The sequence below is a fragment of the Phocoena phocoena genome, chromosome 10 (assembly GCF_963924675.1).
Source record: "Phocoena phocoena chromosome 10, mPhoPho1.1, whole genome shotgun sequence".
In the NCBI taxonomy this organism is placed as follows: domain Eukaryota; kingdom Metazoa; phylum Chordata; class Mammalia; order Artiodactyla; family Phocoenidae; genus Phocoena; species Phocoena phocoena.
Window position 1 is genome coordinate 82029007 of NC_089228.1, and position 23697 is coordinate 82052703.

Genomic DNA, 23697 nt, shown 5'->3' on the forward strand with positions numbered 1-23697 from the left:
AAAGGGGACTTGAAGTGTGAGCAACACGGAATGAAGAGTGGATCAATGACCTCGAACTGGCAGAAACCGGGAATTTAGAAGAGGGGCGCTTGTGACGGGGCTGCCATTTTTAGTGCGGGTCCACCGTAGCGCTGTTTTGTGCTCCAAGTCGCACTCGCAGCCCAGCCGCCGGAGCCGACCAGATCTGGGTGGGGCGGGGCCGAATTCCGAGAAGGGGGGGCGCAGTCGGGGTGGGGTGGGCGCGGCAAAGCAGGGCGGAATGGGCGTGACATCGAGGAGCCCCGCCCCGTCCCGCTTAGACAATGCCCCGGAGCCGCCAGACCGTCGCGCCCCCGACCCACTGTAGTACTTGAGCGCGCCTACCCGGGGACCCCTCAAAGCCAAAGCTCCAATCCCCTAGGCTTGAAGACTACGACTCTCTTCTTCACCAACTCTGTCCTCAGGGGGTGGGGCACCAGCCAAGAGCACAGAGCTGCAAGAGTGGGGGTGGCCGCAGGAGGTGAGTCTGGTGGGAGGTACTCCTCGGACCGTGTGTGTGGGGGGAGTTTGGGGGTGCTGGGCCCGTACCTGCGCCGGGCAGTGCTGAGGGTCGACATTTGGGTGCGGAGCTGAGTCGGGGTGGACTTTGGGGAAGATGGATCGGGAGACTGGGGCACCCGGTCCTGGCGCCCGGAGCGGTGCCTGCTCCCCAGAACCACGCCCCCCTGTTTCCCCGCCCCTCGGATTTCGTTTTAGACCTCTCCCAGTCCTCCGGGACTCAGTCTGGTTTACACTGGGTCGCGCTAGGAACGGAGTGACCGGCCAGGGTAGAGAGGATGTTTAACTCCTTAGGCTCTAATTCCTCCCTCCTTGTCCCTCTCTCCCGTTCTCGTTCGGACACGCAGGACTTTCATCCCCCAGGTCCTGACTCTCTCCCCAGCTGTCTCCTCCTGTCCCATAACCCTTGTGGGCTCCTCGCCGCACTTCGGGTCCCTAAGGCAGCGAGCAGCAGAGGGTTAAGGGGGCGGGGCCGCTGCATTTTTTGGGAGTGAGCGCATCCTAGCGGCTGCCAAGAGGGGCGCCCGGCAGGGACCTCTCGAAGACCCCGAGCAGGGGCAACAGGTGTTTTGGAGACTAGCGATCCCGATCTCGTTCCTCGGACTTTCCCTAAAGCAGCAGACCCGCGAGGATGCGGGGTGGAGTGGGGTCGGCAGGAGAGGAAGGTCTGGAGGGGGTGGGGCGGAGTGGGAGGGGCGCCCGGAGATGGCAGGAGGAAGACCCGGGCGCTTTTAACCATCCCCCTATGCCCTTCTTTGCATGTCTCTCTCTCTCTGCCTACCCCCGTTCTGTTTCTTCTCCCAGACAGGTGAAGTTAAAAAGAGACAACTGAGAAATCAGCGCAGCCGGTGGGGGCGCCTGTGTGGATGGGATGGGGACGCCAGGGGAGGGGCTGGGCCGCTGTTCCCATGCCCTGATCCGGGGGGTCCCGGAGAGCCTGGCGTCGGGGGAGGGTGCGGGGGCTGGCCTTCCGGCTCTGGACCTAGCCAAAGCTCAGAGGGAGCATGGGGTGCTGGGGGGTAAACTGAGGCAGCGATTGGGGCTGCAGCTATTAGAACTGCCTCCTGAAGAGTCTCTGCCGCTGGGACCGCTGCTTGGTGACACCGCTGTGATCCAAGGGGATACGGCCCTAATCACGCGGCCCTGGAGCCCCGCCCGCAGGCCGGAGGTGAGCGCGCCTGGGCACGGGTGGGGTAGGGGAACGGAAGGATCTGGACGTCTGGGGCTTAAGGGAAGAGTGGGGGTGGGAATGTCTCCGCTTCGCGCCCTCTTTTCCTGCCCTAAGGTCGATGGCGTCCGCAAAGCCCTCCAGGACCTGGGGCTCCGAATTGTGGAGATGGGGGACGAGAACGCGACGCTGGATGGCACTGATGTTCTCTTCACCGGTGAGGCTGGGGTGCCTGCACCCTAGGGCTTGGCACAGGGAAGCAGACTTTGGGAGACTGGGCCATCTCGGGCCTTGTTTCCAACCCACTCCCGCCTCATACCTCGACGGCCTCCCTGGGCTCAGGCCGGGAGTTTTTCGTAGGCCTCTCCAGGTGGACTAATCACCGAGGAGCTGAGATCGTGGCGGACACGTTCCGGGTGAGGAGCGGGACCAGCCTTGGGTGGGGGGAGCAGGGAGCGTATGGGAGTCTGAGGGACCTGGGCGGGGGCGCGGGGTGGGCCGCGCTGAGGAGGAAGAGGCTGAGAGCAGCCTGTGTTTGAGGGTATCCTCTCACCCTTCCCGCGTCCCTGAATACTTTCCCTTGTTCTCCTTAGGACTTTGCCGTCTCCACGGTGCCGGTCTCGAGCCCCTCCCACCTGCGTGGCCTCTGCGGCATGGGGGGACCCCGCACTGTGGTGGCAGGTAGCAGCGAGGCTGCCCAAAAAGCCGTCAGGGTGAGAAGGGGTTGGGGCTGGGGTGGGGCAGGTTGGGGCGCGGCCAACAAAAGTGGGCGTGGCTCCGGGCCTGGGAGGCGGGGAGTTGGGAGGCTCTGAGAATTAACTCCAACCCCTACCCTCATGGAGCTGTCCATCTATGTGAAAACACGTGTGAAAACAAGAAGTTATTATAAACGGGACAGACAGCTGGAACACGGAGAAACAGGGGCAATTAACACCGTTTTCCCGAGTTTCAAGAAACTCCCTAAAGGGCACCCAAGCTGTGTCTTGAAGGATGGACAGGACCGACCCGTGGGGTCTGAAGTAGGGGAGAAGTGGGTAGCAGGTGGAAAGAACTGCGTGTGAGTCCGAGGTGGAAATTAGACAAGTTAATTGAAGCGCTTAGTGCCTGACACATAGTAAGTGCTATGTGATTGCTGTCATTATTATTCCACAATAATGTAACTCTGTCTCCAGCCCTTAGCGGTGGTAGGGCAGCCGGACTCAGTTGTGGAGAGGCTCTGAGCCTTGCATGCTTCCTCTCTCCTCTCCCCCAGGCAATGGCAGTGTTGACGGATCACCCCTATGCCTCCCTGACCCTCCCAGATGATGCAGCAGCTGACTGTCTCTTTCTGCGTCCTGGGCTGCCTGGTATGCCCCCTTTCCTCCTGCACCGTGGAGGCGGGGACCTGCCCAACAGCCAGGAGGTGAGAGAAGGCAGGAGCTCCACCACCACCACCAACCAGAGAAATGGGGCTCAGGCCTCCCTAGTGGGAGGAAGAAGGGGTACCTTTTCTAGAAGCCAGGGTGGGGCCACTCTAGCTGGCTGAATGGGGCCCTGGCTGTGGGCCTTGGGGTCTTACTCCCTTCTCCCCACACACTGTCCTCCCTGCAGGCACTGCAGAAGCTCTCTGACGTCACCCTGGTACCTGTGTCCTGCTCGGAACTGGAGAAGGCAGGCGCTGGGCTCAGCTCCCTCTGCCTGGTGCTCAGCACACGCCCCCACAGCTGAGAGCCTGGCCTTGGGGTCCTGGCTGACCAGGGGCAGGGTGGCATAGGAGTAGAAGGGGAAGGAAGGTTAGATAGAGGACAGTGAATAGGTAGTAGTGGGGAGATGGCCCCAAGGTAGGGGGAGGGCATAGAGTGAGAAAAAGGATGGAGGTCACTGGGTGAGTCCTCTCCCCAAGAACTAATAAAACAGAACTGACCTTTTAGACTGGGCTGCGACTGGGCTGCGACTGGTGTCTTACTGGGGCAGGGGGTCAAGGGCAGGGCTGAAACCTGAGGTTGGGGTCAGTGCTGGGAAGGAGGCCTCCTTCATTCATCAAACCCTCATTCAGTGCTCACTGACTCATTGTCCAGCCCTGTCATAGCTGCTTGGGCACAAGACAGACAGGACAGAATTTCTATGATGGGGAGCATGTACAGGGCAGAGAAAAAAATATGGGTGAATCACTCACTGAATTTATCTAAATGTCAGATGATTCAGAGACTGGGAGATCAACAGTCCATCCCTCGTTGATAGGAGGAAATGACATTTCCAGGGATATTCATTTTCACTCATTTACTGAGGCTTAGCGGTGATATAAAAAGAGTCAGTCTCCTGATATCAGGGGACTCACAGTACATGAAAATTTCTTATAAATTGAAATACAGGTTGTAATGGAACAATTCACAGGAGGCTGTTGCTATGAGAGAAATAAGGGGGCTCCCTAGGGCATCAGAGTGTATGCAGGGGTGGGCAAAGTGGGTCAGAAATAGCTTCCCAGAAAAGGCTACACTTGAACTGAGTCCTGAGGATAAATAAGAATTAGCCAGGCAGATAGTGGGGAGGAGGCAAAGGCTAATCCAGGAAGAAGGAATTGTACTGGGCAAAGGCGCATTTGGGGGCTGGGGAGAATTTCTCTAAGGCTGTCCTGTTCTAGGCACTGAGTGACAGAGATAAGCCTGGAGAGTAAGTAGAGTACTGTAGCACCTTGAACCCAAAGCTGAGGCCCATGGGCCCAGAGCTGAAATACTGCTGAAATATAGGCTGTCAGGAGCAGGTTAGCATTTGGGGAGAATATCTCTAGTTTCAGGGAGGAGAACAAGGGCAGGAGGATGAGGTGGGGCTATGGGTAATCCAGGGAGGAAATAAAGAGTACATTCAGGTGGCAGTGCTGGGTGTGAAAAGGGTGTGGATTTGACAGTGACATTAAAATAGAAAGACAGGACTTGGTTTATCTTGTGGGGGTGAGAGGAAGGAGGTCTACACGACTCTCCATTTCTGGCTTGGGCAATGGGGTTGATCAAGAGAGAATGCAGAGGAGGAAGGATTAAGTAAGTGGCTTGGAAGATGACAGTGAGTTGGCTTTTGGACCTGCTGTGTGCAGAATGCCTAGGGCCAGCCAGGCAGGGATGTCTGAGGGACAGTTTGGAAATCTCGTTATCAGAGATCTGAACTGGAGAGAGTTATGGATGTTGCTTGCACAGAAAAAGGCTGAGGACTGGCTGTGGATGACAGCATCCCAGGAGAGGGAGAAGGCAGATAAAGAAAAAGACAAACCTGGAATGGTGGAGAATACTGCAGGCGTAGGGAGCAAGGAGGAGGAGTCCAGAAGGAAGACAACAGCATTAAAGAAAAACAGCTTAAATAAGAGCGATCAAAGGCCAAGCCAGATGAATGCTAATAAATGTCTAGTGGGCGTGGTTATTAGGACTTCACTGGCAGTCTCGTGGCGAGCACGTGAGCAGTGGGAGCGGAGTGAAGAGAAAAATGGAAGAGACAGGTGTAGGCCCTTGGTTCAAAGAGCTTGACTGTGGAGAGAAGGGAAGAGATAGGGCAAAAATCTAGGAGCTGTTGATGTCTTAAGATAGGGAGACAGGGCTTGAACAGGTTTAAGGACATCAGTGGTGAAGGAGACCTGAAAGCTGTGTGAGAGATGGGGACCAAAATCAGCAGCAGAGATAGCCTGGATCCTCCGTCTCCTGACTCCCAGTCTAGTGCTCATTTCTATCCCATGGTGCCTTCCTTTTCCAGGTGAAGGGCCAAGAAGGGGAGGGGTGTTATGGAGAGCTGGGAGCCCCCAGCTTGTGAGGTAGTAAGGGCTTCCTTTCGAACTACAACCGCATAGGTGGTGGAGGCATCAGCAGGGACCACTGGGGACAGTCGGCAGGATCTTCTGAGGGCCGTATGATCCAGGTCTGCGTAGAGCAGGCTCTGAAAGGTGGGGAGGAAGGTAGGAGGGTCTCAGATGTCTGACTCCCTTGGGGATCCAAGCCTCTGTCTTTCTTGGTCCACTTTACTCACGGATTCTGGCCAGCCCCCATCCCACCCCCAAACCTTTACCGGCTCCTGGTCCAGGTCCCCTGCAATCTTGGGCTCTTCCTCCTCTACTGGCCTCTGGGGCTCCGCTTTCACGAATGGAACTATGTGGGGGGGACAGAGCTGAAGGATTGAGAGAAGGTGACCAACTTGTCTGCTCCCAGCAAGGGTTCAGACTCAGGAATTGGGTGGGCAATGTGCGGGGAAGGCAAATGGGGTGGAGTTAGTCTCACCAAATCTGGGGGGTGGTCGAGGCGGGTGAGGGGGCGAGCGCCTGTAAGGGATGGATAAGAGTCTCTAAGAACCACTAATCTTGTCTCGCTTGTTCTGGGCCCCAGGACGCGCCAACAACAACCCAGCAACAGGCCGTCTCTGACCAGCAAAACAACCTCGGTTCCCACCCGCACAGATAGTTTCGCCCACGCTTGGAGCCAGCTCGGCCTCTAGCTTGGCTTCCTTAGCTAGGGCTCCACCCACCAGCCCATGGCCTCGCCCGCAAGTTCCGACCTCCCCGATTCGTCTCCGAACCACACCCGAGGGCTCCCGATGTAGTTTTGGCCCGCGAAAGTTCTGGGCCTGCCCCTCCCGCCTCTGGTCGAGAGCCTTTCAACCAGGCCCCGGCCCTAGAGCTCACCTACGCAGCCAACAGGCCCAGCCCAGTACTCCGAGTCCCAGCACCAGCCCAGCGCCCAGCAGCGGGATTAGAGTCTGGGGATACACGGACCCTGCGGGAACGTTGGAAGCGGGGTAGCGGTGGATGCCGAGGTCAGGGTGCGGGGACAGAGAGCTAGCTCTCCCACTCAGGAACCCCCAGACCAGGCTTCCTCCCTGACGGGGGCGTGTGTCTGAGTTAGGTCCCCTTTGTGTGAAGGCCTGGACCTACCGTGGGTAGGCCCCAGAGCTCTGCAATAGGCCCGGTCCCCCAGCACGTGAAGCTCCGTACGGCTCTCGTTCTCTTGGCGGCCCTTGCAGATAAAGGTGCCCGAGTCCCCCGCGCTCAGGAGCAGCTCCAGCCGCCGGATATCAAGGTCCAGGGCACGTAGGCGGCCAGCAAAGGGCTGGACGGGAGACACGGTGGGGGTCCCGTTCGGTGAGGCCAACAAGATCGCGCGGCGTCCTTTGGACAGGCCTTTGCAAGCCGGGAATCTAGGTGCCCAGACCCAGCGGGTGGGTTGCGAGACCCCTACGCAGGAGAGATTCACCCGGTCCCCGGGGTGGCCGTCCAGTGAAGCTAGGGGAGGCGGGGGGTGGGGGGGGTTGCGGGGGACGGTGGTCAAGGCAAGTCCACAGAGCAAGACGCCTCTCCCCCTTACGCCTTTTCCCTCTCCTCTACCCTCCCGCCAGCCTGGGTCTTCCCATACACATCTCATCCCCCCCCACTACCCGCACCGGGTCTCCTCCTTCTCCTGCCTCGGTCTTTCCTCGCCCATTCCGACTTTCCTGGGATGGCTTACCCCCGGGGTTCCCCTGGGCCCTCGACAGCAGCAGCGGCAGCAGCTGCAGAACCAAGGCCATGGCTGCGATGTGGTGGGAAGAGGAGGCCAGTGAATCAGCGAAAGAGACCGGAGGGAAATCAGAGGGGGGTGGAGGGGGAGACCGCAGGTCTGGGGGCTCCGATAAGGGGTGGGGGAGGGGCCACCAGCTGCCCACATCCCTCTGGGAATCCTTGCAGGCAGGTTCACAGCCCTCAACCAATGCTCACTTAGAATTCATGCTGGGGCCCTTTACACAAGCACTTTAGCAGACTTTAACTCTTTTTTTTTTTTGGCTGTGTTGGGTCTTTGTTTCTGTGCGAGGGCTTTCTCTAGTTGCTCTGAGCGGGGGCCAGTCTTCATCGCGGTGCGCGGGCCTCTCACTATCGCGGCCTCTCTTGTTGCAGAGCACAGGCTCCAGATGCGCAGGCTCAGTAGTTGTGGCTCACGGGCCTAGTTGCTCCGCGGCATGTGGGATCTTCCCAGACTAGGGCTCGAACCCGTGTCCCCTGCATCGGCAGGCGGACTGTCAACCACTGCGCCGCCAGGGAAGCCCTTGACTTTAACTCTTGAAGCATAGCAGTTGCCGGGAACACCACAGTTTCTGGATCTTGGCTGTCTGAATTCAAATCTCGACTTCACCTACTAGCTGCGTGATGTGCGCAAGTCGCTTAACTTCTCTGGGCCTGCTTGCTCATCTGTAAAATGGGAATAAAAGCACCTACCTCGCAGAGTATTGTGAGAACTAAATAAAGTCATACCCAGTAAATGCCTAGAACAATGGCAAAGACATAGGAGTACTATATGCTTGCCATTATTACTATTTCTATTCTTATTTTAGCTGCTACCTCACCCTTCTGTGCCCACTTCGTCCCTCCCGGCCCAAGGTGGCCCGCCCAAATTGGCAGGTTTTGATTGGGGAGGTGCTTTGGAGCAGGTGCACAGCCCACACCCAGGACTTCATCAGCCCTCACTGCACTGGAGCAACCAAGGCCAGGCCAAGCCCAGGTGGAGCCAGGATGAGGTCCTGAGAACCTTCAGGGGGCCTAAGGCAGCCCCTCCCTAACAGGCAGCTCCAGCCCATGCCTCTGCTGCTTTGACATCACAGAAGCTCTTGGTCACATCACAAATCGTACTCCTCCATCCTGTGGCTGAGGAGGGGTTGGGAAAACTAAGTGGACTGAGATTAATTTGGTGCCCAATTTGTGCCCACATACCCCTACCAATGCCCCCCAGGGAGCAAAATTTTGCAGTCAGCTTGGGCCACACCCCATAGTCCATTTCCCAGGAACCAGCAGACACTGCTACCACCACAGCCACTGTAACATCACAGGGGCCTTTGGTGATACTTCTTCAGAGGACTGGGCAGACAGGGATGTTACGCCTGGGGGCCGGGAGGGTGTGTCTTAGACTGAAACCAAGAACCAAAATGGAGTTGGCCACTAGTGCACCTACCTACCCTCCCCACCTCTCTCTGCCATCCCCATCCCTACTGCCCCACTGGGTCCTGCTTAGCCCCTCCCTAAATGGGGAAGGAGGGGCCACCAGAGGCCAGGTAGGGCGGGACTGTTGTGGCTATAAATTCCAAAAAAGCCACTCAACTCCCAGAGCAGGATCCCTGGAATTCTACCCTGTCAGCTGCTGCTGTTGCTACCGTTCTCAGTACCCTCACCATGAAAGGCCTTCTGTTGATCACCTTGTCTTCTCTGCTCTGCTGGGTCTCAGGTGAGCACCTGGGGGCCCCAAGGACCTGGTTCACCTGGTTAGGACTTTTACACCCTGCCCCGGGCACTGCCCTACACTACCTGCTACTCAAGGTCCCAAGCGCCCCCAGACCCAACTGGCTCAGCTCTCCTGTGCCCCACTGTGACAGGGTCCTTGCTCTGTTTCTCAAGGACCCATGTCTCCATCTTCAGACTCTTCCCCACCTCCAAGACGCACTCTTCTGACCTGCCCAGGGTTCCAGGTCCCCTGTTCCCCACTCCTTGGAAACCCTGATATCCAGTTCCCCTGCCAGCCCCACTCTGATACAGAACTCTCCAGGATCCAGCTTACCTGCTTTCTCCTCTCACCACCTGCACTCAGCCAGGGCGTCCTCCCAGAAATCTAGGCAACCAGTCTGGGGCTTCTTTTGTGACCCCTCCTCCCATCTACTCCATCAGGGACTTTGTGCTCAGTCCCTCGAGCAGTGGCCTTTCCTAGATCGCCCCCCTGCTCCTCCCTGAGGTGCATACCTCCAGGAACACAAGCTTTCTGGAGGGCTCCAGTGACCTCTCAGAACCTCCCAGGGAACCAGGGAGATTTCCCGGCCTTCTAGGGAGGGAATGCCAAGGTTGCTCACCCCCAGGGTGAGGTGGGTTTCACTGAGGTGCAGTCACCAGGCTCCTCCACCGACTGAACCCTTCCGTCCCTCAAACCTTGAATCGGATGCAACAGAAACTTTCGGGGTGCCACCTTCTGCCTTTCTGCCCCCATCCTCTCCATTTTGGTAAAGTGCTCGGATGGGTTCTGATGATCTGTCTCCCAGATACTTCTCCTTTCTGTCAGAGAGCTACTGGGGTGGGAGGATTCAGTTCAAGTCTGGTTCCTCTTCCCATGCTCTTGGCGGCCCCAGGAGGTGAAGAATACATTGCTAATCTGGCCCCAGGTGGCTTTCTTGCCAGCCTCAAGTTCCAAGCCATTTCTGCAAGTGTTGTAACCACCGTGATTTTTACTTTTAAGGTTTCTTCCTATTTCAAGACTCCATCTGTGACCTCTTCTGAATTCCTTCACCTCCTCCCTCGCCACCTCCATTCCTTCCCCATGGTATTCTCACATTTCATCTGTCCCCAGCCCCATTGTTGGTAACTGCCTCTCTCGACTCATCTCCAGATGGGGTGGAGTGAAGGAAGATATTTAGGGTGTGGGCCATTCACAGAGCAACTCCACCCTCACCCGCTTGCATTTTTTCTGCGTCAGTCACTCACCCTCTCTGTCCCTCCCAGAACAAACAGGTCAGAATACCTACTTGATTGGCTCTTCTCCACCCTGCCCACCAGCTGGGCTCATCCCCAGGTGAGTCAGACACTCCGTCACTTCAGCCCGACTTGTGTCTTCCCAGCTGACATTCGCTGTCACTCCTGCTACAAGGTCCCTTTGCTGGGCTGTGTGGACCGGCAGTCCTGCCACCTGGAACCAGGACAGCAATGCCTGACAACAAATGTGTACCTCGGTAACATTCCTTTCTTCAGTGGGGAGAGGGGACCAGTGGGAGACTCTATGGCTGGGGCTGAGGTGGAACAGAGAATTACAGCAATAATATTTGGCCAAGGATTATGACGTGCCAGGCACCATCCTACGTCTTTACAAGGATTGTTTCAATTAATGCTCATGACAACCCTATGAAGTGTGGGTGCTATTATTATACTGAGAAAACAGCCTCAAAAAGAGACAGTAACAGGTGCAAAGCCTCATGGGCAGCAAGTGATAGGACCAGGATTGGGGTGAGGGGCAGGGTAAGGAAGTACAGGATAAAGGATAGACTGAGAAGAGATACAGAAGGGGAAGGCCAAGGGCAGAGTTGGGAAGGAAGGAAGCCTGGGTGGGGTGCACGGGATGGGGAGGTGGACACAGGCATGCCAGGTGCCCATCTTAACTGTCCCCACTGCCCCCTCCTAACCCCAGGGAAGATGTGGGTTTTCTCCAACCTACGCTGTGGCACACCAGAAGAGCCCTGTCGGGAGGCCTTCAACCAAACCAACCACAAGCTAGGCCTGACCTATAACACCACCTGCTGCAACAAGGACAACTGCAATAATCCAGCCCCTCGGCCCACCCCGGCCCTGGCCCTTGTCCTCCTTACCTCCTTGGCTGGCCTTAGCCTCTGGCTGTTGCACTGAGACTCACTCCATGGCTGCCCCTCCTCCCACCTGCCTTAGCCTCTCTTCTTGTGTCTTCATATCCTCTGCTTCCTTTTGCTCAGAAAAGCATTTCTCCAGACCCTTCACATTTCTTTAATTAGACGGTGGTCCCCCGATCCATCCTTCCATCCCACACCCTCCACTCTACTTCTCTGGAGTCTCTTTCCATTTCCCTTGACACCACTCCAGATCCTCCATCGTCTCCTAGAAGGGCTCCGCACTTTGCCTCCTGAACTCCCCTGTGCCCTATGTGAGGAGGGATTGGAATCTGGGCCTGAAATGGGGTTTCTGTCCTGTCCCCAGTGAAGGCTCCCAGGAAGGACCTGATGACCTCACTGTATGAACTGATTCTCCAAACCCTGGCTCCCATACGTACCTCATCCCCTTGCTCACCCCTTTCCATTTTGAGTAATAAATATCTGTATATGATCAGTTGTGTATCAGAAGATCTATTGTCAGAGGCGCCCTCCCAGGAAATAACACTCTCAGCCCTCACACTCACCACTCACCCAAGAACCCTTCAGGGAGTTTCTCTCGGAGGCTGGGCTGGGGCAGATGGAAAAACAGGTTTTGCAGGCTTCCATCCTCTCTTCCAGTGTCTGGGTTGTGGCGTACAGGGCCCAGTGTTTGGAGAAGCAATATTTACCTTAAATTTAGGCCACACCTCTGAGATACTGCCAAGAAAGAGGTGCAGTCTGGCTTGAGGGCTCCTCAGAAAGGGTAGGAGAGTTGCATGGGGATGGGACCTGGGACCCTCTTTCCAGGCCTCAGTCCCTCAAGTTAGATTCAGAGGCCTCACCTGGCCCAGTATGTGGGGCACCAAGCCACCCTCCTATCACAGTGCTTACATTTCCTTTCTCAATTCCAAGTAGTCATATTGGGAGCCAAGTTGCAAACGCGGGGAAGGGGAACAAGCCCAGACAACGAGGCTCATTGATTCCTGGTGGCCCCCACTCAGCCCAGAGCCTGCTCCCCTCAGTGATCCTCGTTGCTAAGGAAGATTCTCCCTAGCAACAGGGTGCAGGAGTCACATAGGGCAGATTCTCCATTGTCCTTTGGGGTTTAGTTGGTTAAGGAGTGCACCATTGCAACTAAGTCCACTGATCCTTGATAACCCCTAAACTAGAGCCTGGTTGCCCCCACATTACTCCATCAGCCCTCCCATCAACAAAAGATGGAATGTTCCAGTCAGCTCCAGAGTGGTCGGTAGATTTTAATGGCTCACAGAGGAGTGTTTATCTTCTCACCTCAGATCCCCTTTGTTCCCTTGCTCCCTTGCTCCCTTCTCTTCCCCTACTCCCACTACCCTCTCCACAGTCCTGGCAAAAGCCAGGCTAGGGCGGTGACCCCTGCAGCCACGATGCACGCAGGGGCTGCAGTGCTCGCCACAGCACTGTTGCACAGGTCGCAGACGCAGCAGTCCCTGTGGGTCATATAAGTCACGTCTCCCACCACCTCTGTTTCCACTCTGCTGCAATGATGGGCCGCCACGCAGGCTGCATGGTGATGAATCAAGGTCACTGAGGCTGAGAGAGAGAATGAGATTGGGCTGTTGGACTCCTGGCTTGAGGACTTGCCTTCTGGGGCAGAGCAGATGTGACTCCAAGGAGCCCAAAGGGATCCTCTGCCCCCTCAAAAAACACCTCCCTGTCGGGCTTCCCTGGAGGCGCAGTGGTTGAGAGTCCGCCTGCCGATGCGGGGGACGTGAGTTCGTGCCCCGGTCTGGGAAGATCCCACATGCCACAGAGCAGCTGGGCCCATGAGCCACGGACGCTGAGCCTGCGCGTCCGGAGCCTGTGCTCCGCAACGGGAAAGGCCACGGCAGTGAGAGGCCCATGTACCGCAAAAGAAACCCAAAAAAACAAACAAACAAACAAAAAAAACACCTCCCTGAAACCAAGTGAATCCCTGATGGGATGCACTGAAAGAGACCAACATCACTTCTTGCCAAAAACTCATGACCTCAGTCTAATCATGAGAAAATATCAGGTAATCCAAATTGCGCGACGTTCTATAAAATAACTCATCAGGACTCTTCAAAAATGTCAAGATCATGGAATCAAAGGAAGACTCAGAACTGTCCCAGAGTGGGGACGACTAAGAAGACAGGAGAGCTAAAGGCAATGGAGGATCCTGGTGTGGGTCCTGGATCAGAAAAAGGACATCAGTGGGACAACTGGCTAAATTGAGTAAGGTCTGTAGGTTAGTTAGTTGTACTGTACCGGTGTTATTTTCTGATTTTGCTAATTTTACTATGGTTATATAAGACATTAACATTAGAGGAAACTGGGTGAGGCTATACAGTACTGATCTGTACTATTTTTCTAATAAGATTAACTTTTCTGTCAACCTAAAATTATTTAGAAACAAAAAAAATTAGAATACACACACACACATACCTCCCTGGTCCTTAGCTGATGCCTGCAAGTTGAAGTTTGGCTGAATGTTTTGGTCCCTGCCTTCAAGGGAGCTTTTTACCCATTTGTGAGTGAATGGGCCTCTGAGACTCTTTCTGGAGGGTAAAGAGGAGGGGGTGGGGCCACACAGACAGCGGGCTTCCAGGGGCTCAGTGCCAGGAGCCAGAAGGGGCTACAGACCGCTCCACTCTGACAGCGGCACCATCTGCCCAGAGCCAGACTGAGCCTAGAAGGTTCTGGAAGCCAGAAGGACTGAAGTAGTAGGGGCTGGAGGCAGGGGGACAAACGGAGGACTCACGGTTTCCAGATGGCTTGGTCTGTCTCAGGTCTGGTTGGGGTTTGCCCTCCAGGAAGCCGCAGCGTTTGCCCTGGCCGCAAGTGGTCACGGTCTCTTTGCAGGGGCCGCTGGGACCTCCACCGCAGTCATAGCACCGCTTGCGGTTTCCTGGCAGGAGAGAAGAGGTGCTGGAACTGGGCGGGGGTGGGGGGCGGCTGGCACAGGGCGACGGGCCTTTGTGACAGGCGCCTTGGCTGCCTCCTTACCCAAGGCAGCCCGCAGCAGGGCGCTGAGCGGGATCCCAGCAAACAGGGGGTTCATTGTGTCTGCCTGTGTCTGTAGCGCCTCTCCCTCCCGCCCACCCGCCTCCCTGGCCCCGCTCAGCCAGCCTTTTATCCCCCTTGCCTTGGGCTTTTTTAAAATTTTTGGCTGCATTGGGTCTTCGTTGCTGCGCGCAGGCTTTCTCCAGTTGTGCTTGCCTTGGGCTTTATAGGGCAATAAAACGGGAGAAAAGAGACTCCTCCAGCAGCCACCGGGAGCCCCAGTGGGGACAGGGAGGGGCCCCCACAGGAGAAAGAGCTCTCAGCATCCTCTGGCATCCCCAAACTCTTCCATCTCAGGAACAATTCTAAAACGGTGGCCCCAGACCTCCTGCGGGTCCCTAAGGCCCTTTCAGAGGGTCCTCCACCGTCTTCCTCTTCCAACTACATATCTGTCAGATTTTCTTCAGATACTTCAATCAAAACAACAAATCCCAACAGGTTGAATGCAGAAGCAGATGTGAAAACCCAGCCATCTTCTATTTCTTCTATTAAGCCCAACATTAAACAGATTCCCCAAAGGGTAAAACCGTGCCACCCTTCTCACTGTACTGTTGGGAAAGGAATTACTTTCCGCAAAACTATGCTTTGTTAACATGTAATAGGTTTATTGTTTTTTTATTTTTAAATGAACCTATTAAAATATTCTGTTTCTATTTCTCATATAGCAAATATTGATATAACTTACATAAGGAAAGCTCTCTGGGGTGTTCAGTAATTTTTGTGTGTAAAGAGGTCCTGAGATAAATGTTTTGAAAGCTGTTGCTCAGTGGATACCTGTGTCTCCTCTGCCTCACCTCCACCTCACATCTCCCCCACCCTGTCTGCCTCTTACTCCCAGTACGTTCTGCCCTGATTCCCCAGGTGCAGCTCTTCTCCCCAATCTCTAAGCCCCCGTCTTCCAGACTCTACCACCCGTACTCCCCAGATCTTATCGTTGCCTTCCTTCCTGGTCTTTCTGACCCTCATCCCGGCACCAGTGGAAACACATCAGTCCCTCTGGCCGCACCCATGATTCTTTCCTCTAATGCAGTAAGGCTGGGAGAGATAATTATGGGGTAAGAATGTTGAGGCTTGGGGGGAATCAAAGGAATGGGAAGCTGGGTGGCGTCCTCCCTTATGCAGCTGCAGCTGGGCTCTGTGTGTGGGCCGGTGGGTGGGGGATTGTTGAGCCCACACTCAAACACCGCTCGCCAACTCTGGGCCAGGGCTCAAGGTCAAGGAGAGTGACCTTGACAGACTTAAATGCACAGAAGGACAAAAGACAGAGAAACAAAAACAAGGAGATGAGAGAGCAAAGAACAGCTTGAGACAAGGGGAGGGAGGGAAAGGAGTAGGAGGGGAAGTGACAGACGCTGACAGACACCGGTTCAGGAGCGACAGACGCAGCTAAGAGTAACAGACCAACGCTGTGGGAATGGAGAACACCCTTAAGGCAAGAGCAGGCTCTAGTAGGAGACAGGGAGGATGTGAGAACAGGGTCCCTGCTATGTCAGTCTGCCAAATCTGGTCCCCCACCCTCAGATTCACTCCCTAGGTGTGTTTGTTTACTGCTCCCTCCCTGTCTCACTCAGATGCTCCATCTCTCCAACTCTAGGATCTCTGGGTGCAGATCACATTCTCCCAGACCCCTAAGCCCCGGGTCCAGCCATGGGCACCTCCAGCATTTTCCTCTGCATTCTGTTCCTCGGTGGGGCACTGGATAAGGGTGGGCTGGAGAATCCTTGGGGGCTGGGCGCAGGGTGGGGTGGTGGTGCTGGCAGGGGCTTGTGGAGGAGCCTGCGGTCTGGGGGTGGGGGGTGGCGGAGAGGGTGCTGAGAAATGCCAAGGAGGGAGTTGTAGGGGTTTTGGAAAGAAAAGCTACTGGGAATGGTCTCAGGACAGCCTGATGAGGTGGAACAAGAAAAATTTCCTTTCAAAGGCATTTGAGAATAACTGTTTCTTTCCTGCGGCATCTTTGACAAGCCTCTGTCTCCCCTGACCCTTATCTCACCTCCTGTTTCTTTGCTGGGCCCCTTGGTCAATGTTAATTCCTGTTTTCTCATCTGACTTAGCATCATCTGCTTAACTTCTTCACTGGCAACCCCTCCCCGTCCCGGCCTGGTTTTTTGTGTCATTCTCTGTGCTCATCTCTGATTCTCTTGGCTTCTGTTCATGTCTGTGTGTCTCTCACACTCCCTGTATCCCTCGTGCCTCTGTGTCGTTTCCTTTTCCTGTATTATCCCCCCTCCCTTCTCTGTGTCTCTTTTTCTATTTCTGTCTATTTTTCCCTCCACTTCACTGCTCCTCTCTCCCCACTTTGTGTATCACCTCTGTCTGTGCATCCCGTTCCCAAATCTGGGCTCGGCCTCTCACCTGTCCTGTTTGCCTCTCCTCCCTGCCTGATCTCCACCGACCCCACAGGTCTCGCCACTTCCCCTGCCCGGAGACGGCTCCACTGTTACACCTGCAACTTCGCCAAACCCTGCTACCCTGTTCCTACCGAGTGTCAGGATGATGAAGTTTGTGGCATCAGTATTGGTACCTCAGGGAGGACTCCTTAGGCCTTCCCTACGGCCATCCATCCTGCCTTTCCTGTGGCCTCCTGGCCCTTGCCTCCTTCCTGCCCCTGCCTCAGCATCCCCTCTTTGTCCCATAGAACAGTGAGGTCATCGAGCGGAAAGCCTGCCTCCCAAGGACCCAGCGCTCTCTGCAGGGCCATGCCACCTACTGGTCACTCTCCTACACTCCTCGGCACCACTGCTGCGAGGAGGACCTGTGCGATGCAGCCACCATGCCACCATGCCGCATCGGCTCCCCAGGCTCCTCCTTATCACCCCACTCATCCTCGTGGCCAGCTTCACCTGGGGAGCCCACCTCCTCCACCAGCCTGCAACCCAAGACTCTTCCACTATCGCCGTGGCCCTGGAAACACCTGCATAGACACTTCTGAGATCTGCCCAAGAACCTGATCTTGTACAGAGACCTCACACCCCTTGGGCCCAGCACCTTCATGGACCCCTCCCCAAACCCGATTCCTACAGGCACTGCTCTAGCCTCTTCCTGCCCAGAGGCACCTACCCGGAGCCCAGCCTCATAAAGAACACCTGTTCTAAATCTCTGGTCTTTTCTAAATGTCTGTGGCTGATGCATTCTCTCAGCCCCAGCTCTCTGGCAAGGCAGGCGTTTGACAGAGCTGTGGGTCCCAGGCAAGGGGATCGAAGGGGCACCAGGTGTGACGAGGATGAGGGTCCTGCTAGGAGAGATTAATTTGGTAGGTCAGGAAGGAGGGCTTGGGGAACTATGAAGAGTAAATATAATAAAAGTGCTACCTGGGGCGCAGTGGTTGAGAGTCCGCCTGCTGGACTCTGGTTCCCTGGTGGCACAGTGGTTGAGAGTCCGCCTGCTGGACTCTGGTTCCCTGGTGGCGCAGTGGTTGAGAGTCTGCCTGCCGATGCAGGGGACACGGGTTCGTGTCCCGGTCTGGGAAGATCCCACATGCCACAGAGCAGCTGGGCCCGTGAGCCATGGCTGCTGAGCCTGCGCGTCAGGAGCCTGTGCTCCGCAACGGGAGAGGCCACAACAGTGAGGGGCCCGCGTACCGGAAAAAAAAAAAAAAAGTGCTATCTGGGAGTTCAGTAACACTGTTCCATGTCTGTCTCTGTGTGTGTGTGTGTGTGTGTGTGTGTGTGTGCGCACACACATGTGCTCTAACAGCAAACTATAGCTACTTGGTGGGTTGGGCTGGGGTGCTGGCACGTGAGTCACAACTTTCACATCATCCTCCATCTGTCATTGATATCCTCCTTCTTGCCGTTAACTTAGCTTAAGCCACTGCAGCGTGAAGGGTTTAGGTAAGATTTCTGAGAAAGCTTTTCTCCAGTGAAGCCCAAGCTTGAGTAGACACACAGAGGGGCCCCTGGTGGAGTGGTGAGGGTGTGGCCAGAAGACCAGCTCATTTCTGCGTGAGGCTAGGAGCTGGGAGCACCGGTGCCCTCCCCCGCTTCACCAGCCCAGACTTGTCCTGGTTCACTGACAGCCAAGCACGCAGGGCCCAGTTACTCACCCCACCAGGGAATTCGCCCACCCAGCACGGTGGACACTACCTCTGCCCAGGGGCCCCCAGGATGTCAGGGTGGTAAGCTGCTCCCTGCTCCGGATGCCACAGTGGAGCGCCTAGGATAAGGGGGGGCCGTGGGGGTGGTGGCCAGGCACAGGTACCCCCATCCTGACTCAGTTCCCTCCACTACCATCTGAGGAAGTCTGGGGTCTGATTAGAGGTGCTTCTCTCTCAATTTCTTTTCTTTGCGAGGTTGAGACAGGGGTGGGGATCTGGCTTAATTTAGAGGCAAGTTGAGTCTTCTTTCCATTCTCTCTGTCCCTCAGTCCTCCCACTTTGTACTTCTATTTGTTCTCTCTCTCTCTCCATCTCTTTCCCTTTACCCTGACTTGGGCCTCTTCCCTTCTCTCTTCTTCAGTTTCCCCCATTTGTCCTTTGGTTCCCCCATAACTGATTCTCCACCACTGCTCAAGTCTCTGGATTCCTCTGTCTCTTTTCTTCATCCCCACCCCTCCTCAACCCCTTCCAGCTACCCCAAGCTCCCCTCAACCCCATGGTACTGCAGGCTCAGGGCCACCCCTCCACTGGCTTCTGTGAGACAGAAAACCACACTTTTCATAGGTGACATCACAGAATAATGCTTCTCCTTTCCTTCAGCCCCCAGCCCCTACACACACACACACACACACACACACACACACACAGAAAGCTTGGCTGCTGGAGACCAGCTGGACTGTGAAGTAGCACTCCCAGCCCCTGCCCCCTTGCCAAGGTTTTCGGGAATCTTTCAGGTGCCAGATGGCCAGGGAGACAGCAGGTCACACTTCCCAGCAGATGTCGTCGAGATCACCTGGTCTTAGGGGCAGGTGGGCTGTGGGTTTTGCAAAGCGGAAAGACATTAAGGATACTTCTATTCTCCACGTCCTCAGGAACCGGCATCCCATCCCCACCCCAACCTCAGTCTCCTCCGGGATTTAAGCCTCTGCCCCCTAGTTGTTCCTCACCTGAGATGGGCCAAATGGATGTTCTCATAGACCTGGATCTCGGGTTTGAACTGAGGAAACGAGGCATCTGGGGAGAAAGAGCCATATGAGGTGTGGCAGAGAAGTCACAGATAACTCAGAGCTGTATTCCTTACTCCCCTCCTCCCCTAGAGAAGACAGGGTATAGAGGCAAGATATGAGCCCACCCCTCTGGGAAGGAGGGACTCACTTCTGTGCTTAGTCCTCTGGATCCTCCGCCTCCAGAGCATGACGCTGAGGACCACGATGGTGAACCCCTGGCCCACTGTGAGCAGCAGCATCAGGATCCAGGGTGCATCCCACTCTGTGGAAGGGGCACAGAGGGCAGGGGAGGCATCCATGGAGGCTGCAGTAAGGGCAAGACAAGAGGGATGAGGAGGGAGGCAGGGAGGGGGGTCTGTCCCTCATGCCCCAAAGATAGGCTTTCCCCCATAGTCTGGTGGGCTCTTCCAAAAGAAGGCTTCCTTGCCCCCAATACCCACCGCCCCATTTTGCCTGTTTCCAGGCCTCTCACCCTGATCCCATAAACCAACATTGATAGAGAGTGGTGATGCCCCCCGGCTACACATGGATGGCTAACTCCAGGGTGGACCACCAGCCATAACTGTGATTTTTTTCCTCAAGCCCTTCACAGTAATCCACCCTTTTAAGAAAAAAAGAAAATGCCTTCTGTTTATTCATTCTTCCATTCATCCACTCCACAGGTATTTGCTGAGTGCCCCCCACATGCCAGACCCCAGATTAGGTGTGAGGATGTAGAGGGAAGTAAAACCCAGTCACTGCCTGTTGGTTGGCCTCTGCTTACCAAAATAATGGTCATTTGCTCCTCCCTCCTGCCTTGTAAATGGGTTATTCTACATCCAATAGCATTCCTTCTCTGTATAATGGACTTTTTATTGTAAAACAATTATATATTTTTTCTCCTTCTGCCTCCACCATCAACGGGCCATTATAACATCAGTGCATATATCCTTTCTTCAAAAGACAACCGCCCCAGCAATAATTCTTACCTTCTTCCTCACTGCTAAGGGATATTCCACAAAGATCATAGATTATCCTATTTCTAAACAAAGGTATATTCCACCAGAATTCCTCTTCTCCCTCTTGACTGATGGTCTATTCCATCAGAAAGTTGGCTTAACCAGCCCCCTTCTCTGTTACAGATTCAGTCAGTGAGAAAAAAGCCCTCCTCCTCCAGGCAGTGGAGGATAAAAACAGCCAATAACAGATTCGCCCCCTCCCCTAGCTAGCAGTGCGGGATGTGTCGGAGGCAACATCCCTTCCCTCAGTGTCCATCAGTTTACCTGCCAGGCTAAAGCTGACCCCTTTGTTCTGAGGCATGAGGCAGCGGATGTTTCTTGGTCTACGTCCCCTGGGCTCAGGAAGCCCCTCCCCAGGACACACCAAGAGCAGGGCAGCTCCATCACCCCAGAAGGACTGCACACGCCCCCTCACAGGACCCTTCCCCTCCAGCCAGGTCACAGAGTCCAGGCGTCTGGCGGGGACCACAGAGCACAGGAGGATAGAGCAGGGGGATCCATCTGCAGCCCTCGCAGAGAACTGGGATCCTGGAGGGAGAGAGGGACTCCTCAGTTCTTTGTCTGGGCTTCCCTGCTTCCCAGTGGCTGCTGGTCTGCACGCTCCCCACTCACCTCTGAGCACGGAGACATCATACACCCTCCAGTTCTGGTACTTGTGGCGCTGACCCAGCACGGCACACCAGTACCGCCCAGCGTCTCCTTCCTTGGACCCTTCCAGCCACAAAGAGTTGTTTCCCAGGAGCTTGAGCCTGGATTCCCTTCCGGTTTTCCCAGGGTCTGGGGCTGGCCTGGCTACTTGGACGTGGGCCACTAAAGCAGTGGAGGAGCCTGTTGCAGGACTGCGGAACCAGGACAGGAATTCGTCTCCATGCAGGGTGGGTGGTGAAGGACATGGCAGCTCCATTGCCTCCCCCAGTGCCACATAGATGGCCTGGATGTTGTCTGTGGGGAGGGGGCTGTGTGAGACCAGAGACCTCCATCAGGTCAACAACCCCACCCGTCAACCTCCTACCCCTGGCTTCTTCCCCTTCTGGGGTCCCCCAGCACTGGGCCTGACTGTGAGCACTTTTCTCGAGTGACAGCAACAAAAAAGTAAGGTGGAGAGAAGAGGATGGGGCTTTCCCCACCTCTCCTGGCAAGTGAGGGAATCTGAGGGCAAGAGGGAAAAGGCTGGAATAGTTGACAAATGCCCATACCCCTCCCTTTTGTTTCTCCTCTTCTGGATGAGCATTTACTTGTCCGTTCTTATTTTCTAAAGGAAACTGTACCTGACCTGGACCCTCGCTGACTCTGGATCTTTCCCAGTATTAGAGGCAGGGGGAGGTCAACTGGGGTAAATCTATCTTCTTGAGACAGATGCCTTCCCCAGGCCGCTAAGGAGAAACAGCAGCAGTCCCTCCCAACCCTGTGAATAGGTGAAGGACCCATCAACTCCTGCTCCTTACCTGCAGCGGCCTGAGGGAGCCCATGTAGGCACAGAAGGAGGAGGAATAAGGCAGCCATGGGGAGAGCTTACCAAGTTCTCTTGCCTGGGACCTGCTATCCCCAGGGAGGAAACAGAGCCCAGATAAAGGCCCATACTCCCTATTCTGGAGTGACATGGGCCTTTGAAGGGGATGGGAATGCTGGGGAGATAAAGCCCAGCTGCATGTCTAATGGGGGAAAAAGTGACAACCACCTTTCTGTGCCAAGAGGGAGAAGACCAAGTTCAGGCCACTCCAAAGATGACCTCTTCACCCTTCAGACTCCACATCAGCTGAAGGACTCAGAACAAAGACTCTATGTGCTAAGAAGAAGCCTGTGCAGAAGGGGTCATGGCTGTCCACCTCCCATGAGTCTGGAAGTACATTCCATGTTCTCTCCTCCAGCCCAAGAGACACCAGCCATGAGGGAAGAAGCTGAGTCTTCATATTGGTTTCCAGGGAACCCAGCGCAAGACAGCACGTCCAGTCAGTACTCCCTAAAGGACTTAGAATGACTTTCTCTGTGGCTGCCTGGCACATCACAGACTTCTTCTGAGCCCCTGATGAGTATATTAAGTTATTACTCAAGGAGAACGATAGCAGGGGCCTGGAGAATTCACTGATTCATCCCTTTGCCTCAGGAAGGACTCTCTTAAGGCAGCTCTTCATATTGCTCTAATAGTTTTGAATGTGTGATTTATTTATTTTTTTAAAAAGGCTCCTGGTAAAGCATTTCTTTATTTTTTAAATTAATTAATTAATTGATTTTTATTTTTGGCTGCTCTGGGTCTTCGTTGCTAAGCGCGGGCTTTCTCTAGTTGCGGCAAGTGGGGGCTACTCTTCGTTGCAGTGCGCAGGCTTCTCATTGCAGTGGCTTCTCTTCTTGTGGAGCACGGGATCTAGGTGCGCGGGCTTCAGTAGTTGTGGCACACGGGCTTAGTTGCTCCGCGGCATGTGGGATCTTCCCAGACGAGGGATCGAACCTGTGTCCCCTGCATTGGCAGGCAGATTCTTAACCACTGTGCCACCAGGGAAGTCCCAATGTGTTATTTATCTTTAAAGGCTATTTTTTTTTTTTTTTATTTTGGCGGTACGTGGGCCTCTCCCGTTGCGGAGCACAGGCTCCAGAAGCACAGGCCCAGCGGCCATGGCCCACGGGCCCAGCCGCTCCGCGGCATGCGGGATCCCCCCAGACTGGGGCACGAACCCGTGTCCCCTGCATCGGCAGGCGGACTCTCAACCACTGCGCCACCAGGGAAGCCCTAAAGGCTATTTTTTAAAAATTGTTTTTGATGAACTATTTCATGCATACCAAAGACTATATCTAATGTACAACTGTATATTGGCTAAATAAACTGTGGTATATTCACATAACGGAACACTCGATAGCAATTAGAATGAACAAACCACAATGACATGCAACAAGGTTGAATCCCACAAACATGATGAGAGTAAAGAAGCCAGAAACAAAGGGCACGTACTGTATGATTCATTTACATAAAGTGCAAAAACACACAAAAGTAATCTATGAGGTTAGAGATTAAAAGAGTGGTTACCCATGGATGGATCTAGAGGTTATCATATTAAGGGAAGTAAGTCAGAAAGAGAAAGACAGGGACTTCCCTGGTGGTCCAGTGGTTAAAACTCTGCACTCCTGGTGCAGGGGGCCTGGGTTTGATCCCTGGTCAGGAAACTAGATCCCACATGCATGCCACAACTAAGAGTTTGCATGCTTCAACTAAGAGTCTGCATGCCGCAACTAAGAGTCCTCATGCTGCAACTAAAGATCCCGCATGCTGCAATGAAGACCCAGCGCGGCCAAAATAAACAAACAAACAAAAAAAAGAGGTCTTCCCTGGTGGCGCAGTGGTCAAGAATCTGCCTGCCAGTGCAGGGGACATGGGTTCGAGCCCTGGTCGGGGATGATCCCACATGCCTTGGAGCAACTAAGCCCGTGTGCCACAACTATTGAGCCTGTGCTCTAGAGCCTGTGAGCCACAACTACTGAAGCCCATGCACCTAGATCCCGTGCTACACAACAAGA

At 54.9% G+C, this 23697-nt stretch overlaps 5 protein-coding genes across 8 annotated transcripts; 3 read left to right on the forward strand and 2 right to left on the reverse strand.

The window, feature by feature from the left end:
- The first annotated feature begins 288 nt into the window (after positions 1 to 288).
- Positions 289 to 3614, forward strand: DDAH2 (DDAH family member 2, ADMA-independent). Its single transcript, XM_065885284.1, has 7 exons — positions 289 to 499; positions 1342 to 1705; positions 1823 to 1922; positions 2048 to 2121; positions 2299 to 2418; positions 2958 to 3107; positions 3296 to 3614. Exons 2-7 carry the CDS (start codon positions 1409 to 1411, stop codon positions 3410 to 3412), a joined length of 858 nt encoding a protein of 285 aa, XP_065741356.1. The 5' UTR covers positions 289 to 499; positions 1342 to 1408; the 3' UTR covers positions 3413 to 3614.
- A 1911-nt stretch (positions 3615 to 5525) lies between these two features.
- Positions 5526 to 7219, reverse strand: MPIG6B (megakaryocyte and platelet inhibitory receptor G6b). Its single transcript, XM_065886179.1, has 6 exons — positions 7159 to 7219; positions 6588 to 6935; positions 6339 to 6429; positions 5938 to 5978; positions 5729 to 5827; positions 5526 to 5599 (listed from the first exon to the last, which is right to left on the reverse strand). Exons 1-6 carry the CDS (start codon positions 7217 to 7219, stop codon positions 5526 to 5528), a joined length of 714 nt encoding a protein of 237 aa, XP_065742251.1.
- Positions 7220 to 8789: 1570 nt separating this feature from the next.
- LY6G6C (lymphocyte antigen 6 family member G6C) lies at positions 8790 to 11504 on the forward strand. Its single transcript, XM_065886240.1, has 3 exons — positions 8790 to 8901; positions 10277 to 10387; positions 10840 to 11504. The coding sequence occupies exons 1-3, from the start codon at positions 8850 to 8852 to the stop codon at positions 11052 to 11054; spliced, it is 378 nt and encodes a 125-aa protein (XP_065742312.1). The 5' UTR covers positions 8790 to 8849; the 3' UTR covers positions 11055 to 11504.
- Positions 11505 to 12248: 744 nt separating this feature from the next.
- On the reverse strand, positions 12249 to 21729 carry LY6G6F (lymphocyte antigen 6 family member G6F). Of its 4 annotated transcripts, none has more exons than XM_065884883.1 (6): positions 21636 to 21693; positions 20803 to 21132; positions 20455 to 20718; positions 19341 to 19454; positions 13791 to 13937; positions 12249 to 12601 (listed from the first exon to the last, which is right to left on the reverse strand). In XM_065884883.1, exons 1-6 carry the CDS (start codon positions 21691 to 21693, stop codon positions 12378 to 12380), a joined length of 1137 nt encoding a protein of 378 aa, XP_065740955.1. In that variant the 3' UTR covers positions 12249 to 12377. The 4 variants fall into 4 exon arrangements, with proteins under 4 accessions (XP_065740955.1, XP_065740954.1, XP_065740957.1 ...); XM_065884882.1 differs by having other exon boundaries at positions 12372 to 12601; positions 19341 to 19496; XM_065884884.1 differs by lacking the exons at positions 12249 to 12601; positions 13791 to 13937 and adding exons at positions 18753 to 18999; positions 19133 to 19199 and having other exon boundaries at positions 19341 to 19496; positions 21636 to 21729.
- LOC136129953 (lymphocyte antigen 6G6e-like) lies at positions 15740 to 17040 on the forward strand. Its single transcript, XM_065886335.1, is given in 5 exon segments — positions 15740 to 15797; positions 16493 to 16618; positions 16726 to 16856; positions 16859 to 17006; positions 17009 to 17040. Coding segments are annotated over 5 exon segments (495 nt in total).
- Positions 21730 to 23697: the final 1968 nt, after the last annotated feature.

Excerpts from the sequence above, each read along its gene's own strand:
- LY6G6C (XM_065886240.1), top strand. The coding sequence starts at position 8,850 with ATGAAAGGCCTTCTGTTGATCACCTTGTCTTCTCTGCTCTGCTGGGTC. Across the intron at positions 8,902-10,276 it reads TCTGCTCTGCTGGGTCTCAG|CTGACATTCGCTGTCACTCC; the intron begins GTGAGCACCTGG and ends GTGTCTTCCCAG. Across the intron at positions 10,388-10,839 it reads GACAACAAATGTGTACCTCG|GGAAGATGTGGGTTTTCTCC; the intron begins GTAACATTCCTT and ends TCCTAACCCCAG.
- LY6G6F (XM_065884882.1), bottom strand. The coding sequence starts at position 21,693 with ATGGCTGCCTTATTCCTCCTCCTTCTGTGCCTACATGGGCTCCCTCAG. Across the intron at positions 20,719-20,802 it reads TGATGTCTCCGTGCTCAGAG|GATCCCAGTTCTCTGCGAGG; the intron begins GTGAGTGGGGAG and ends CTCTCCCTCCAG. Across the intron at positions 13,938-19,340 it reads CCAGAGGACTAAGCACAGAA|GAAACCGCAAGCGGTGCTAT; the intron begins GTGAGTCCCTCC and ends CTCTCCTGCCAG.
- DDAH2 (XM_065885284.1), top strand. The coding sequence starts at position 1,409 with ATGGGGACGCCAGGGGAGGGGCTGGGCCGCTGTTCCCATGCCCTGATC. Across the intron at positions 2,122-2,298 it reads TCGTGGCGGACACGTTCCGG|GACTTTGCCGTCTCCACGGT; the intron begins GTGAGGAGCGGG and ends TGTTCTCCTTAG. Across the intron at positions 2,419-2,957 it reads CTGCCCAAAAAGCCGTCAGG|GCAATGGCAGTGTTGACGGA; the intron begins GTGAGAAGGGGT and ends CCTCTCCCCCAG.
- MPIG6B (XM_065886179.1), bottom strand. The coding sequence starts at position 7,219 with ATGGCCTTGGTTCTGCAGCTGCTGCCGCTGCTGCTGTCGAGGGCCCAG. Across the intron at positions 6,936-7,158 it reads GGCCCAGGGGAACCCCGGGG|CTTCACTGGACGGCCACCCC; the intron begins GTAAGCCATCCC and ends CGCCTCCCCTAG. Across the intron at positions 6,430-6,587 it reads AGCTCTGGGGCCTACCCACG|GGTCCGTGTATCCCCAGACT; the intron begins GTAGGTCCAGGC and ends ACGTTCCCGCAG.